This window comes from Clarias gariepinus, chromosome 10, assembly GCF_024256425.1.
Source record: "Clarias gariepinus isolate MV-2021 ecotype Netherlands chromosome 10, CGAR_prim_01v2, whole genome shotgun sequence".
Classification (NCBI taxonomy): Eukaryota; Metazoa; Chordata; class Actinopteri; order Siluriformes; family Clariidae; genus Clarias; species Clarias gariepinus.
This window is the reverse complement of record NC_071109.1, coordinates 19593111-19609130: the sequence shown is the minus strand read 5'-3', so window position 1 is coordinate 19609130 and position 16020 is coordinate 19593111. Positions and strand designations below refer to the sequence as shown.

Genomic DNA, 16020 nt, shown 5'->3' with positions numbered 1-16020 from the left:
CACATTATTGTCCAGATTTGAGAATTGGCACTTCAACAAGTACATCCCAACCTCTGTCAGGTTCCCAACACTGGAACAATTCATTCAGCTTATTTATACATCTTTTAATAATTTTATTTAATTAAGTAGCCTATATGAATATGATTTACCCATTATACCTCAGCCACCACTTAGTGTATTGTCTTATGTGTAAATACAGTGAAAAAATGAAGGAAAAAAGAAAAACACTCACATTGGCTTGCTTACATTTTGTGTGTGTGTGCGGATGAATGTATAGTATTGCCTCAGTTTTTGTTTGGAAATATGTACAGCTGGAATGGTATTTTAGTTGGTACTATACTAGTTGTATGACTGAATGATTAAAAATGGTTTGAATGGGTTTTAATAGGTTGTGAAGGTGACATGTAGAAACTTATTGTTTTCCAAATTTACAACCTTACCTCTCTTTTAGCTACTTTTTCTGTACTTAATTCCACACTGATTGCTTGTCTGTATGTATTCTGCATGTATAAACACCAATCCATCGCAGGGCAAGGACTCATTCAAACACTATGAGCAATTTGGGAACGGCCCTAGGCAATTAGCCTAATCTGCATGTCTTTAACTGTGTGAGGAAACCGGAGTAACCGGAGGAAACCCACTAAGCACAGAGAAAACATGCAAACTCCTTTACAGTAAGTCACTGACTTACAAACATTTGATTTATGAATTTCCGCAGATACGAACGGTCAGCAGATCTACAAACGTGTAGATGCAAACAAATCGCGCAACTAGCTCACGCGTATTGTACAAAAAATAGAAACGGCAGCGCACCAGATGCCAATATATACAATATTTTCAAGGGGGGGGGCTGGGTGCAGGAGAAATGAATCGGCCTCAAATGTTTCAGTGAATCTGTCCTGGAGCACGATTATAAATAAATTCACGGTCTAATACAGCTCTAAGACAAAATAGCATCTGTTCAAGCGTGGAGTAAACATTATATAGCACTGTCCTTCTACCAGTATTTTCTTGGGTTGCCTTTAAATGAGGTCGTCTGTAGCGAAAGCGAGTGCTGTACATTAGGCTGTGCTTTTCGCTACTAAAATCCCTGGATCATACCGTGCAGCATCTACAGCAACAGGTAGAAGCAAGGGTTCCAAAACATTGAAGAAGTGTGAGGAGCAGAAGCGAGTTGACCACACACTCCTTTTGGAGGTAATGGTATCACACAGGCATCAGATAACCTCTCATAAACTGTAAAATAATGCAGATAGAGGTCAAAAGCTTTTAACATCACACAACAAAACGAGACCTCGTGGACTTTGACAAAGCTGATAGGTGAATGAGTATATTAGAAACTCCTAATCTCCAGGAATTTGACACACAACAGTCTCTAGAGTTTGCACAGAACTGCTAAAGGTCAGGGAAAAATGTTTGCTGTATTTGAAAAAATAAAGTTGCATTAGTATAGTATAGTATATATGAAAACATTAAGAAATTATTGTGGTGGAGATGATAAACAGTGGTAAGGAAATGACCATCACTAACTCTACCCAGAATTTTCTGCTCTCTAATACCTCAGAGTGGAACTTGCTTTCAGTGTAAAAAAACTTTGCTTAGTTAGCGTTTAAATTAATGATTAGACTTAACATATGAAAATAAGAAATATGACCCCCTGCCCCAGCCTTTATAATTTATTGTTTTCACAGCTCCCAGCACATGATTTAACTAATCAGCTAATTAATATTCTTTTTATGAATTGAAGTGGGTGTGAAACCCAGGAAAGACAATAAAATACGTAGGACACAGGGTCCTCCAACTGAATATTCAACCTAAGGAATATGGTGGAGAAAAAAACTGAGACTGCTTTGGATGGCAGCGTATGAATACACAGGGTAAGCGAGGGTATTTGCATTTGCCACCAAGTACATTTTGGGTGACAAGGTCATAAAATGTATGTATCAGTAGATGTACTGATGGTTTTGTGGGTGGTTGTTCTCCAGTGAATTCCTTAATTATTCCAGCATTAATAAAATAAAAAATAAAAAAGTGAGATTTTTTTTTAAATAAAAAAAAAAAAACTGGCTATCTGGAAAAAACAGTCTTTGTCACTACAGTTTGCTCATACCAGTGTATCAAATTTATTAGTTTCCTCATACCAGTGTATCAAATTTATTAGTTTCCTCATACCAGTGTATCAAATTTATTAGTTTCCTCATACCAGTGTATCAAATTTATCATTCTATTTAACTCTTCTCACAAGGAAGCAACTACATGAATAGTAGTTAGAAAAAAAAGCTGCTGGCATTTCTCATCACAAGAAGGACAATAGAGAAAGTTACTACAGGAAGGCATCCGGAACAACCTAGAATGTTATTTTTTTTTTCTTTTTGCTTCAATCTGAATCTGAATCTCTTACTATACACGAGGCTTTGTTCCACCGATCCTTGCAAAATGCTAAAATATACTTTGTATATTGCACACACTGTGCTTTCATCATAAAAACCCTTGTGTAACTATTGCACAATAGCAATTACTGGCAAGCACAGGAAATCCAAAGCATGTTTGACTAGGACAGGATGTACTCGTGCACCTTCCCTGACGTAACACCACCAGCAGCATTTACACCAGAAAAAAAAAAAAAGAAAAAAAAAAAAAAAGAAGGAACACTAAAAAGTACTGTACATTCTGTGTATTGTATCCCAGGGGAAAAAAGGAAATGATTAGACCAGGAGCTATTAAAATAGTATTCTGTGTATACTATTTTAAACTTATACACAGAATAAATTTCTGTGTTTTTTGACAAAATATTTGTACATGTTTGGAATTCCTGTCTGGTTTGAGTGAACAGGCTGTTATTAGCTGCAAGTCAAAAACCAAACAGCAATACTTTGTGTATCTTTAATGCATAAAATACCAAGACAACAAAAACATTTAAGAGGGAAGCTGACCTTTTTGACTGGACATCAGCTTTGTTAAATACTAAAGTATATATCTGATTTAAAATGTCTGTAATGACTATTTTGCTTGCTTGTCTAAAATGGTCAATGCAGAGTAATTGTAAGTATAAGCAATTACTTATAAATAATAAACAATAAACAGAAGTACTGTATGGATTGCATATTGTACAAATATTTTACAGAAACAGCTACAGTTAGCCTTAATGTGTAAAGCCATCAACCTGTTAGCTGATTTAATTAAGTAAAAAAAGCCATCATCCAAGTTCACATTATACAAACTTATTAAAACGAAGAATTACCAAAAAAATCATCAAAATTGTTAACTTCTTTTATTAAAAAAAGACAATATGTGGAAAATAATTAATTTATTATTTTATTAACAATAATATTCAAGTTTATTATACAAAATACTTAAAGTCTGTAGATCAGACGTGTTCCTCTTCCCTAATGATGATCTGTGAAAAGATTATGGTGTAAATTTAGCATTGTAAATGGTGCTTAAAAATAGTTACACAAATTAATGTCATTAAAACCAAATGTTATTGAGTCAGGCTGAGAAAAAAAAAAATACCTGTTCGTAAATTCTTAACCTCCTCTAAATATGACTGCAAGTTTTGTTGAAGCAAGACCCACTTTTTACAATCTGAAAAAGATGGTGTCACATAGATTCATAACATCATAAAAGCCTAAATATGATAAAGATATGTTTGTAAATTATTTTAACAATGATACCCTGCTGGCCTAAAAATAATAATATTTTTTAAAAAGAAAAATTACACACTTGAAGATTTCATTCAAATCACCCTTGACTACAGCACACTATGAGTGCCAGCTGATGTGTAAAAACAACTGGTTTTCTTATGGCCACACAGCTCTTTAGTTCCAATCCTGCAAGGTCTGATCACATTGTGTGATGCTCCTTGCTTTCACTATTAAACATAGCTACAGTTAACTGTTGATTTTTTTTTTCTACCATGCAACTTCAAGTGTTTAAGTAATCTCCATTTGTTTTATTTTTCTAACCACATTTCTTCCACAAAGTTGACGGTCCAGCTTTATCCTTCTAGGTTAAGGGATTCCTCAACCAGTTACAACCTTTTAAATTGTCTTAGTTCTTTTTATTTGCTTGATGCAGGCCAATAATTTAACCCTTCTGAAATAGCGTTTTTTGGGCCAGACAGTGTATAAAGACTACAATGTCTAACATGAATACAAACCTGGTAGTTGACCAAGTTCTTGAAGAAATCCCCCCAATTCCTTATGAAATGTCTGTAATTTCTCTTGAAGAAGTAGACAATTTCCACAATCTGTGTAAAGGAAAAGGTATGGTGGGTGGGGGAGAAATTATTTAGGAATGCAATACAAACAGGTAATTCTGTTAACATTTAGCAGACGCTCTTACATCCAGAGCGACTTACATTTTTATCTCATTACACATCTGAGCAGTTGAGGGTTAAGGGCCTTGCTCAAGGGCCCAACAGTGGCAACTCGGTGGTTGTGGGGTTTGAACCTGGGATCTTCCGAACCGTAGTCCAATGCCTTAACCACTGAGCTACCCCTGGCCCTAACATTAAGTGTTAGTAAAAATGGATTAAAGACATTATTACATGGATGATATTTCTTCAGTCCGATTTGAATTAAACAGAAGTATTGCTCAGATTTTAGATTCTACTATTCGTTACTCAGTTGCTGTTGATTAGACCAATTTAAAATATGCACACAGGAAATGCTGGCACATCTAAAAAAAATGCTGCAAGTCTGACAGATAACAGAGGTGGAGAACTGATTGCCCGATAGTGATTAAAGGGGCAAACAAAATTTTTAAAAAGGCAGTCGAATACAGCAACCTGTCTAGTATTCTAGATCACATACTTGTACCAGTGTTGGGTATCTTTGATGTAATATCTGTAAGAGGAGTTAAATTCTTCTGAACACCTTCCCCTGCCTCTGAGCCTGTGGGAGCTTCAGCACAGCTGGGCTGGTTCTGCAGATCTGAGTGAGGAAAATGTCTTGATCAAACATCAGACTGTTAGTCCAAACAAAGGGCCACACTTATCAATATCTCATTAAGGTTGTCTGAAAATTACAATTAAAAAGCAAATTTTTAGCCGGATTTTAATACGTTTTAATGCTAATTTTCTTTGTACTTGGGTGGGTGTGTGTATTGATTTCATGTAAATTGCAATCCATGTTCTTGCAACAGGAAAAATGTATCATTATAATCATAGAACAAGAGGCCAGGTCTTTTTAGCTGAGCATTAGCTAGTCTTCCTGAGCATGTGCATCAATCAGGCATAGCATTACAACGCAAAATATTAGCTTGATGAATTAGGCACAATGTATCGCACTTATTGGCAAAATGATTAGACAGTAAAAATTTTTTTACCAGTTTTCTTCCTTTTGGCCAATGGCAAGGCATCATTGCTTGCATGCTTTTGGGAAAAACCTGGAAGCAGGGAATTCCTGGTCCTAATACCTTTAATTGAAGAAGAACACAGTAAATAAAACAGAAGAGCGTTGCACATACAATAAGTCTGCTTAAACAGATAAAAGGAATATCTACATTTGGAAGAAAAGACTATAGTCTATAGAAACGTTGTAAAGCACCAGATAAACCAGTTGGTTTGTTGATGGTCTGAGCATGACCAGTTGCTTCTGAGGGAACAGCACTCCCAGGTGGCTTAAGACCAAATCTTCCTCGACCATAGGGTTGCAAACCAGAGGGTTTGGGCAAGGTCAGACAAGTATTTAGAGCCTTTTTATCTGCAAATATAAAATAACAGTACAAATCTTACTACAGGAATTTATCACTATAAAAATCACTGTAACCTATTGACAAAATATATTGGATTCAAAAACACTCTATTTTTCAGATATGTGGTAGAGCCTAAACATATGTTCAGCAATTAAAAAAAATTAAACAGTTGCACTTTTACACATTTAATTATTTTACCATTTGAGAACCTAAAATTGTCCACAGTCTCAGATATTGCAAAGGTGTGTTTGAGAGGGTATTTAGAAAAAAATCCATCAGATGAAGAACACAAGCTCACACAGCAAGGTAAGTTGCCAAAATGTAATTCTTTTTTTTTCTTGCCTTTATGCAACTTAAATCTGTTTTCACAGAATATCAGAATAGACAGAATATCTAATCTTTTCTGATCTAACCAGGGCTACTTCCATAATGCACTTTCTTTAAAGCAAGCTTGAACATGGGGTGGTGGGATTATCCAGACCAAAAACTTTGTGACTTTGTGAAGCTAAATTGCGATACATAATATACACAAATCAGCCAGAACATTTAAACCAATATTGTCTTGGTTCCCCTTGTGCCACCAAAACAGCTCTGACCTCTTGAGGCATGTCTCCATTAGACCTCAAGGTGTGCTGTGGTATCTGGCACCAGGACGTAAGCAGCACATCCTTTATAACTGACGTAAGCTGCAGGGCGGGGACTTCATGAATCTTCCTCATCCCATACCACCCCGTGAGTGCTTGATCGAATTGAGAGCTAGAATTTGGAGGCCAGATCGAAAACCTTGACCTCTTTGCCTGCTAGACCCCATACATAGCAAGCTGTGATGCACTGGGTGTTCTGATAGTTTTATTTCATAACAAGCATTAACGTTTTCCTGCAATTTGTGCTACATTAGCTTTTCTGAGGGATCTGACTGGACAAGCTGGCCTTCGGTCCCCACAGGCATAGATGAGCCTTGGGGGCCCATGATCCTGTCACTAGTTTACTGGCATACAGTATAATTGATAATCAGTGTTAATATTATATGGTGTTAATATTTTGGCTGATCGGTGTAGATCTCAGTATTTTCTACATACTGGGCAAATTGTTCGGTTGTAAAGTCAAAGCCACAAGTATGATGTTACAGTGCAAAGACAAGATTTCAATCCCGGTTTCAACCAGGCAGCAATATATGAAAATATTAGTAAATGTTAAATAAACTGTCTGTTGAATAAAAATAGGCCTATATCTGAGAATGTCCTTTGGTTATCCAAATCTCCTTTGGTTGTTATTAAAAATGATATTAAATTAAAAAAATAAATACAAAAGGATAATATGGGGAGCCTGTTTCAACAACTAAGTGAGCATTTGTTTGCCCATCGCTATGTTCAGGCATTCACTAGTTGATGTTTATTCCAGTTTAAGAATGCAATACGAAGACTTATGGATGACCCTTGCTAATCAATGCATGGTTATTAGTCAGACACATTGACATTACAGAGGTTGTGGCATCGCGTGTATACAAATTCATTAAAACGTGAATAGGAATAAATTGTAGCATTCCGAATGCTTAACATTTTGAAATATGGTCTCAATTTTCTCTTCTTTCTGTCTCTCTATGACCAGTCTATGATGATTGAATTTTTTTATTTCACCTTATACACATTAAAACTAAATGTTGTTTTCTCGGAACTACAACACACAATGTAGTAGCATGGTACTAAGGACTACATAAAGTATAAATGAAAGAGTGTAAAACAAGTGCAAGATCAGCAGTTAAAAAATGTGTCATGGCAAAATAGGTTACAGGGAACACCATGCTTCATATCCAGTCAATAAATACCACACAATTAGACTATAATGTGACTTTAACGTCAAATTTATATCACATGTACAAGATGCATGATGAGTTTTTGGCACAGCAGGATGAAGTAGTGTACTAGACTGCCCCCTTCTGTGCTACCTGATGTTAACATCACAAGCTATTGAATGTACTGTATTACAGCTAAAACTTCAAAACAGCTAAATCTGCCCTCGTACTATAATTCTGATAATATGATTTTAAAAATCTTTATGAGGGTAAACCCCACACTATGCTGTTACTAATCACAAATAACTTGTAAAAGGACACAGAGTCAACATTACTGATAAATTCATTTATTTATTGCATTTCACAAAATAATTAAATAATTGGGGAAAAAAATCTTACCTGCAGTCAGATTACACGTGGTGCTGGAGGTAGCCACAGCTGAAGACTGCAGAGGGAAAAAAAAAAGTTAACTAACACATTATGTATCGTAATAAGTCCGAAATTAACTATTAATCCCTATATGTGTACAGTTAGTGCTCCTTCACAGCTCCTTCAAACTTTTTATTAGTTTTGACTAATACTTGGATGCTCAAACATCTAATGGTCATACACTGAATTGATGGGCACACTTTGCAAAGCTTATGCAGCAATTATTCTTGTTCAGAGAATGCGAGAAATATTTGGACTGGTGTCATTTCTTTGCCTTTGATATGTTGTCCTACGGTTTCATATAGTGTTGCATTTACCACAATTGAGAAAAACTGCCAAAATGCTGTGTGCATGCTTGTTTTAATAACACAAATTTTATTTTATCTGTAGGCTAAGAAATGACAAGCTGTTATTTAAAATATAAAAATTTTAAAGTTGAAAATACCAGAAGGTTCCCCAAATACTGGTAAAACAATAGAGACAGGAATACAAAGCAAAAACACTGAAAGCCAATTCTTTCTTTAAATTTCCTTAATTTTTTTCCCCTTAAAAATCCCCAGAATGCTGCTGAGATTTACAGATCAACTATACAAACTGGAGACACAAGTCAAATAAATGCAATGTGGACTATACTGCTGCATTAAACTACCTATAAACTGAATAAAGGTTTCGCACAAAATGTGACAAAAAAACAGCAACAGGAGATTACATCCATGCCCTTCAAAGCATTGCATGACTAATGCTGGAGTGCATTAAAATTCACAGCAATGCTACCGAGCCTGATGTGCTCATGCCAACACCAAACAAAGATGGCAGCGTGACTGTGTGCTGAGTCACTGTGTGCTATTTACATTTGGGCTTTAGCGGTGCTATAGTGGGCCTTTTTCATTTATTGTAGACAACAGTTGAATCAAATCAAAATATGCTTCAAGAAAACTGTTTATGTGTGTACCAGTGTGTGTAACTTTGTTTTTACCAGTCTGAGACTTTCTTTTTTTATACGTATATTTTTTGTTTTTAGCCACACATGGGCCTAGACTGTGAATTGTCGGCCAGACTTTTGTGGTGTAGGGTGTCTCTGTTATTTTTAAGAGCTTCATTTTTTTTTTTTATCCCTTTCTCACCCTTTTAGAAATGCTTTTAACACAAGCACTATATTCTGCTTGCTGTGACCATCATCTGTCGCTTTTTGCATTGTAAATAAATCTTTTCTTTCATGCCTTGATATTTTATTTCTTTTTACTTTTTCAATCATGTAGCTCTTTTATTATTATTAGAAAGTTTTAGCCTTATTGATGCAACATGTGGATTATTATGGTAAACAAAAAGAATTTTGAATTTTATAGACAACCACAAAATACATGAAAATGCTGTGTTTAATTTGTCTTTTTGTCATTCTTGGAAGAAATGATTGTGGACAAACTGGCATTATGGATGTGACATTTTACTATGTGGATGTTACGTCTGAATCAGCAGCAAAATGTTTAATGAACACACTTAAATATAAGAATTTAAAATAGTAAATAGTGAAACAATTAAAATAGTGATTATGAAAAAACTAAGAAAAAAAAAGCAATTGTTGGTCTTTTTTTAGGGCCTTTCTCCTCTCTTTCTCTTCTTCACTTTTTCTTCGTAGCTGTCATAATTATTGTGTGTTTGTGCCATTTGATGCTCATTTACAGGTACAGATGCAGGTTTGTCCCATGGTAAGGTTGACACTTTCATGAAATTGCCCTATTGTTATTATTATTATTATTATTAAAATGGTTGCTCCCGAACACTCAACCGAAATAAAATTTTTCAGATCCTAAAGTTTTCCACATTTTGTCATGTTTCACACTTACATTAAAATGTATAATTTTTACCTTATCATATTTTGCACAATTCTCTGCAAAAAAACGTTTTTATATATTCTTTCTTTATTTAAAGTCTGAAATATTCCATTTACATGATGCAAGTATTTTGATCCTTCACATAGTACTTGGTCAAAGCACCTTTGGAAGCAATGACAGCCTCTCTGCAGAATTATTCAAGCTCAACCAGGGTCAGTGCACAGCCATTCTCAGTTCTTTCTAGAGATGCTCTTTTGGGTTCAGGTCAAGATTTGGACTGGGTCACTCCAGGAAATGTTCTGAATCCACTCCTGTGTTTTCACATGGTCATGTTGTACTTAAACCTTCATCCCAGCCTGAGATCCTGAGTACTCTGAAGAAGGTTTCACTCATGATAGCTGTAAACAATCTACTGTGAGACCTTTTAGAGACAGGTGCATGCCTTTCCTAATTTCGTCAGTGAAGTCAGTTAGGTACAGGTGGACTCTGGACAAGCTGTCGAAGCATGTCAATGACCACTGATAGGAGCAGGATGCACCAAAGCTCAATTGCAAGTGTCATAACAAAGGATCTGAATACTTACAGTATGCAAATAGGATATTTCATTATTATTTTTTTAATAAATAAACAAAAATACTATTTATAAAAAATATAAATATTTGAACATGAGTGTGAAACATAAAATGTGTAAAACGTAAACACTCTGTGCTCTTACCACACTTACTGCTAATATGAGCACTGAAATAGTCTGTAACCCCCATAATAAAACCACTTCTGGTTATTGACTGTATACTGTAGACAAACCATGTATCCTACCTTTACTGTGGAAGGTATGGAAGGGTTCTTTGCAGAAGCAGGAGGTTTCCCTTTATTGAGCTGCACCGTCCTCCTCGTGCTGTGCAGAGCAGATGAGGATGTCTCTGGCTGATTTGCAGTTTGTGCTGCTGCTGCTGCAGTCTTTGGTTTAACTCCTGCTGATGGTAGCTGCAAGGTGGTTGGCCTTACAGGAAGCTGGGTCTTGGGAATATTGGATTTAAATGAAGGCTGAGGAATTTTCCTTCTCACTGCAGGTTTTGAAGGGGGTTTGTTCACAACCGCTGCTTCGGATGTCGTGGAATTCGATGTGCAATTTGCTGTTTGACTGCAGGCGTCAGACTTGACAGACAACGGATTTGTCTTTGATGAAGCAGATCCTTCGTGCTCACTAACACCAGCCGTGTCATCATTCAAATGAGCGTTAATACTGTTGATTACAGAGAGCTGTTTTTGTATATTAGTGGGCTTTGCAGATTGCAGTCTGTCAAAGCCTCTTCCCAGAACAATAGGTGTGGATGCAACAAGGGGACATGGTTTCAAGTCCAACATCTCATCCAGTGAAAACATACTACTTTGGCTAATGTCCAAGTTGTGATAACCTTCACCATCAGAGATTCCATTTCTTCTCCCAAACAGCTCCTGTTGTCCATCTTTACAATCAGTCTCAGGAAGATCTACAGTTTTGTCAGAGCAAATGGACAGATCAACCCTTACTGGTGCGGTGGTATTAACTGGAGGTTCAGATTGTTTAGATACAGGTGTGTCTTTCACAGTCACACCACACGTGGTACTGGACTTCACTGGTGATTCTGTGTTCGGGTTTTTAATCATATCCACAGTAAAGTCAGGAACAGGCTGTGAAGGCGTGAGGTCAGTGGTTGTATTGTGTTTAGTAAATGTTCCTTCAATTGGTTCCACATTGACAGAACCTGTCTGAACAACTTCAATGGGAACACCATCAGTCATATCAACAGTATCATTGGTCACCTTTGCAGCCTTTGTAAAAGTGCTTTGCTTCTCACAGTCCATGCGACATACACACGCTTCATTACTCTGCTCTTGTTTAGATCCATCTGACTGAGTAATATCTACGGTTCCATTCAGCTTCTGGTTTGGCTGCTCTGTCGTAGAGTTTAAGGGGGCACAAACATCAACAGTGGAGTTTAAGTGTTTTTCATTTAAAATTTTGTCTTCGACACTTGCGTCATCATTAGAAATAGTACAACTAAGTCCAGAAGACTTTTCTTGATGAGGTTCTGACTTTTCAAAAGTAGTGTTGCTTGATCCTGTTGTTTCATTTTGAACAGGTTTAGTCAAATTCAATCCAGAAAACCTCTCTTTAAGGTCTTTAGCCAGATCAAAAGTACCATTATTTGAATCTATCCCACATTTTTCCGTACAATCAGCAGACTCCAAGAAATGACAGCCGACATCAGATTTATCTGCCTTCAGATCAGATTTAGTTATATTACTAATATCTTCATGGTCATCTTTTGCTGATGCAATGGACATGCTAAAATCTATCGATTGACCCTTCTCCACTGATGTACTGAGCCAGCTGCTGTATGCAGCCTTTGCTTCAATTCCAACATCTGAAATGACCTCATCTTGAGTTTTTGCCAATGTCTTTAACTGTACCTGATCAGGCAAATCTGTGGTTGCTACTGGTCCATTTGACATGAAAGAAGGCTCCATAGTCTCATCGAAAATTCCTGACATGTAGGGAAAAGTCTCATCCGTGATTTTATAAAATGAGGAGTTGGAACATATTTCTGGCAACAGGGAAGAGGCATTCCTCCGGAGGATGGACATCCTGAGCCCATTGCCTGTGTTGGAGGCCTGCTCCTGGTGAAGGCTCTCCATTATCACCTAAAGTTACTACAGAGAGAAAAAAATATAAAATAAAATGTAATTTGTTGGTTGATGATATAGTCGATCAATTGTGAGCTACACACTTTTGTACCAAGTGTACCAAATTGTTGGTACTCTTCTATTTAAGAACAAAATCCCACAATAGTCACTGAAATAACTTGAAACTGACAAAAGTAATAAGAAATAAAAATGTACTGAAAATTAACTAATGAAAATCATTAAAAGACATTGTGATGCTTTTAAATTGTGGTTCAACAGAAGCATTAAAAAAAACTAAAGAATCTGACTTAAAATTTTGTTGCACAATCTTTTGAGGCAATCACAAATTTTTGAGGTTGGCTACAATCTTGTGGACCTTAAACTTCTGAATAATGTGTGCAACTTTTGTCACAGGAAGATCATGCTTTTTCGAGCTACTCTTATAGCCTTTACCTATAACATCCATCCCATCCATCCATCTAGGAATCTCTGTAGTCCAACTAGGGAGTGGAATTGACCATGTATTTATTTCCATTTTGCATGACCATGGTGGGAACTCTGGTCAACATTCACCCGCACATTCATCACATAATCTGCATGTCTTTGGACTGTGAGAGGAAACTGGAGAACACAAAGGGAACCCGCCAAGCACAGGGAGAACATGCAAACTCCATGCACACAGACACAACAGGCTGGTCTACAATTTTCTTTCTAATCTCCTGAGACCTCCCTCTTCACTCTTTAAATAGTCAGACTGACTAATTTTATTTATTATTATTTTCAATCAATTTTAAGTTATTTCAGTTTCAATTTCAGGCTATTTCACTGACCATTGTGGGTTTTTCTTTCTTTAACGGTAAGATTTACATCTATCCGGTCAACGTGTTACCTATTACTCCATCCATCCATCGATCGATCGATAGATAGATTGATTTCCCTAGATTAACGTGCAACAAACAAGTGAATAATGACCAGAGATCTGCTAGCGGCCTTATTAGGTAACACACCAAATAAACATCAGACAAACAGATAATTATTGCTTTAAAAATATCCAATCATTTTATAATCTTAGAAAAAAGTTATTAACGCTCCATACTAAGAAATTAAGGGAGGTGTGACAGACAGAAAGACTTACCTAATAACTTGAGGCAGTAGTGTTTTATTTCTAACTTAATATCTTAGTTAAGGAACCACACTGCAATGCGGAAGACTTTTTGCCTCGGAGTACATTTGAAAGTTGCAACGCGGTTTCGGATTGGATCGGAAGGGAATTACGTCACTACAAAAACACGCCCCGGAAAACATTACGCTTATAACGTATCCTAATTTGGATTTTATTGTAATATCAAATATATACGAAAAGATAAACCAAATAATAGGTAACGTGCATGATTGTAGTTATATCAGTTGGTTTTCCGTCTCAATATTTTTTACGTTAAACGTTAACGGATACATTTCTTCATTTCTTCTAGCCATGTAAATGATTGTGAAACAGGAAAAAAAAAATGTTTGACGTCATGCCCCTGGCTCCAGCCAACAACTGTTCTCTATAATTGCTGGGGAAATATTAAATATATAGGAAGCGTTTGGGATAATGCATTATTCTTAATATCTTATCAATTCAAATTTATTTTACACATTTATAAATTATTTGTAAATATATACAAAGAACCCTTAATGTTAGGGAAGAAGAACCCTTAATGTTATTCCAAAATGTTTTCCTATAATATTTATATTTATCTTATATATTTTTATAATATAATTGACAAAATATTCCAAGGCAAAGAATTGAACAGATAAATGCATTTAAATGCAAAATTAATGAATTATTAGACATGGTGTCAGTTTTTATGTCCAATTTTTGAAGTTATAATAATAAAATGTGTAACAGCAATAACAAACTTAATGCTGTCATTGCATAAATTTGCTAAATAAATAATGAAATTTCTAAACAAAAGAAGCCAGTGTTTCATCCAGTGCTCTTCAACTAGTGACCTCTGATGCTGACAATTTTAAATTGTCAAATGTACTTTAATAAAACTAATTTATGTAACAGTAACACCAAAGACATAGTTTGGGGTGACTAATATTTATTTCCTAGTATTAATTAAAAACAATTATAATTTCATAATTTTAGTGTTTAACTAATTTTACAAGATATTGATATTATTGTGGATCAGATTAATACAGTTATACAAGTAAGGTGTCTGTTATGTTAATTTAAATGATTTGGCATCAGCAAAACACTGACAACTTTTTCCACTATTTTTATTGAATGACACATATATAATATAATAGAACAGAATAGAATAGAATTGAATAATTCAAATAAAAATAAAAGTATTTTTTCCTATGGAAAGTAGTCATGTTTCGTTGGGTCACAACTAAAAACTTTACAAAATATTTTAAAATGTATTCATTTTTAATAATATTACCTAGTTAAAAACGTAGCCGTGCGAGGGCGGGACAAACAATGGGGATCAGTAATTGGGTGTTAAAAAAAACAATGCGGATCAGTGATTGGGTGTTAAAAACAAATGGAATCAGTGATTGGGCACAAGAGTAACACAGCCAAGCTTTACACCCTGGCGTGTCGAGCGAACCTGCTTTGTTGCGTATCTCGCCCACGACTTGTATTAAAGTGTGCGCAAACATTGTGCTAAATGTGTCGCTACTCTTTTTTTTAAGACTAAAACGAGTCTAAAATCGTTACAATTTGGTGATGAACTCTCTGAAGTTGGGCATGTTGCATCATGCAACGTGTCGTCTCTCCCACCTACCGTCAGCAGCGGTAAAGCAGCTCGCGCACCTCTTTCTGGTCAATGTAGTTTTACGCAACGAAGTAAATCCATGGCGCAAATCCGGTCACCTCCAGCCACCGTCACCACTTCAAACAAAGCTTCGTTTACACCAGAAACGTATTATTATTACACCCTTATTCCAATATGATATTTCTTATTCATATGCCGAATTTTCCATTTTAAAAGTTAACAATTTAGTGGAGTATGTTTACATCACATTTTAATAAATAATTATGCAGAAATTACTTTCTGTATTAAACAGCCTACAATATACAGTGTGTATATATATATATATATATATATATATATATATATGTCACTATAATCTTATAACCTAGAGAAGTTTACTTATTTTATTGTACCCTTTACGCTCTATTTTCTTGTACATTGTAAATATTTGTTTACGTGTTTGAATGATGTAATTAAATAAATAAATACATCGGTCATCAATTCCATCCATTTATCACACACATGCTGAACAGAGCGTTAGGAACATTCATTAATAAGTCGAAAATGTTTTGGCATCACACCACTTTTGGAAACTATTACGCAAGAAAGATTTAGAGCCTCTGTATTTGTGCCATCCCTGTTTACAAACAGCAAACATCGGCGGAACAGCATCACCCGACTAACTTCATTTCCCAGACACCTCTTTTGCGCATGCGCAGGAGACTTTGGCTGGCCGTGGTAAACAGACGTCAGAAGGGAGTCTTCGCCTCGAGTCAAAACAAAACAAAACAAGATCCATACGATGAATGAGTCTTCGGATGTCTGAATCGGTCACACGACGAGCAGGATTGAA

General features: G+C 35.8%; 1 protein-coding gene across 3 annotated transcripts; it reads right to left on the bottom strand.

The window, feature by feature from the left end:
* Positions 1-3249: 3249 nt before the first annotated feature.
* si:ch211-126c2.4 (uncharacterized) lies at positions 3250-15390 on the bottom strand. Of its 3 annotated transcripts, none has more exons than XM_053505551.1 (9): positions 15198-15390; positions 10567-12444; positions 7889-7934; positions 5550-5705; positions 5329-5418; positions 4815-4934; positions 4160-4249; positions 3514-3585; positions 3250-3397 (listed from the first exon to the last, which is right to left on the bottom strand). In XM_053505551.1, exons 2-9 carry the CDS (start codon positions 12427-12429, stop codon positions 3387-3389), a joined length of 2448 nt encoding a protein of 815 aa, XP_053361526.1. In that variant the 5' UTR covers positions 12430-12444; positions 15198-15390; the 3' UTR covers positions 3250-3386. The 3 variants fall into 3 exon arrangements, 2 of the variants coding, with proteins under 2 accessions (XP_053361526.1, XP_053361527.1); XM_053505552.1 differs by lacking the exon at positions 15198-15390 and adding an exon at positions 13553-13670; XR_008361208.1 differs by lacking the exons at positions 3250-3397; positions 3514-3585; positions 4160-4249 and having other exon boundaries at positions 4917-4934; positions 5506-5705.
* Between the last annotated feature and the right edge of the window lie 630 nt (positions 15391-16020).

Coding starts and splice junctions, on each gene's coding strand:
- si:ch211-126c2.4 (XM_053505551.1), bottom strand. CDS start 12,429: ATGGAGAGCCTTCACCAGGAGCAGGCCTCCAACACAGGCAATGGGCTC. Junction 5,706..7,888: donor CACGTGTAATCTGACTGCAG/GTAAGATTTTTT, acceptor TTATATTTGCAG/ATAAAAAGGCTCTAAATACT. Junction 4,935..5,328: donor GGCCAAAAGGAAGAAAACTG/GTAAAAAAATTT, acceptor TTCCTCACTCAG/ATCTGCAGAACCAGCCCAGC.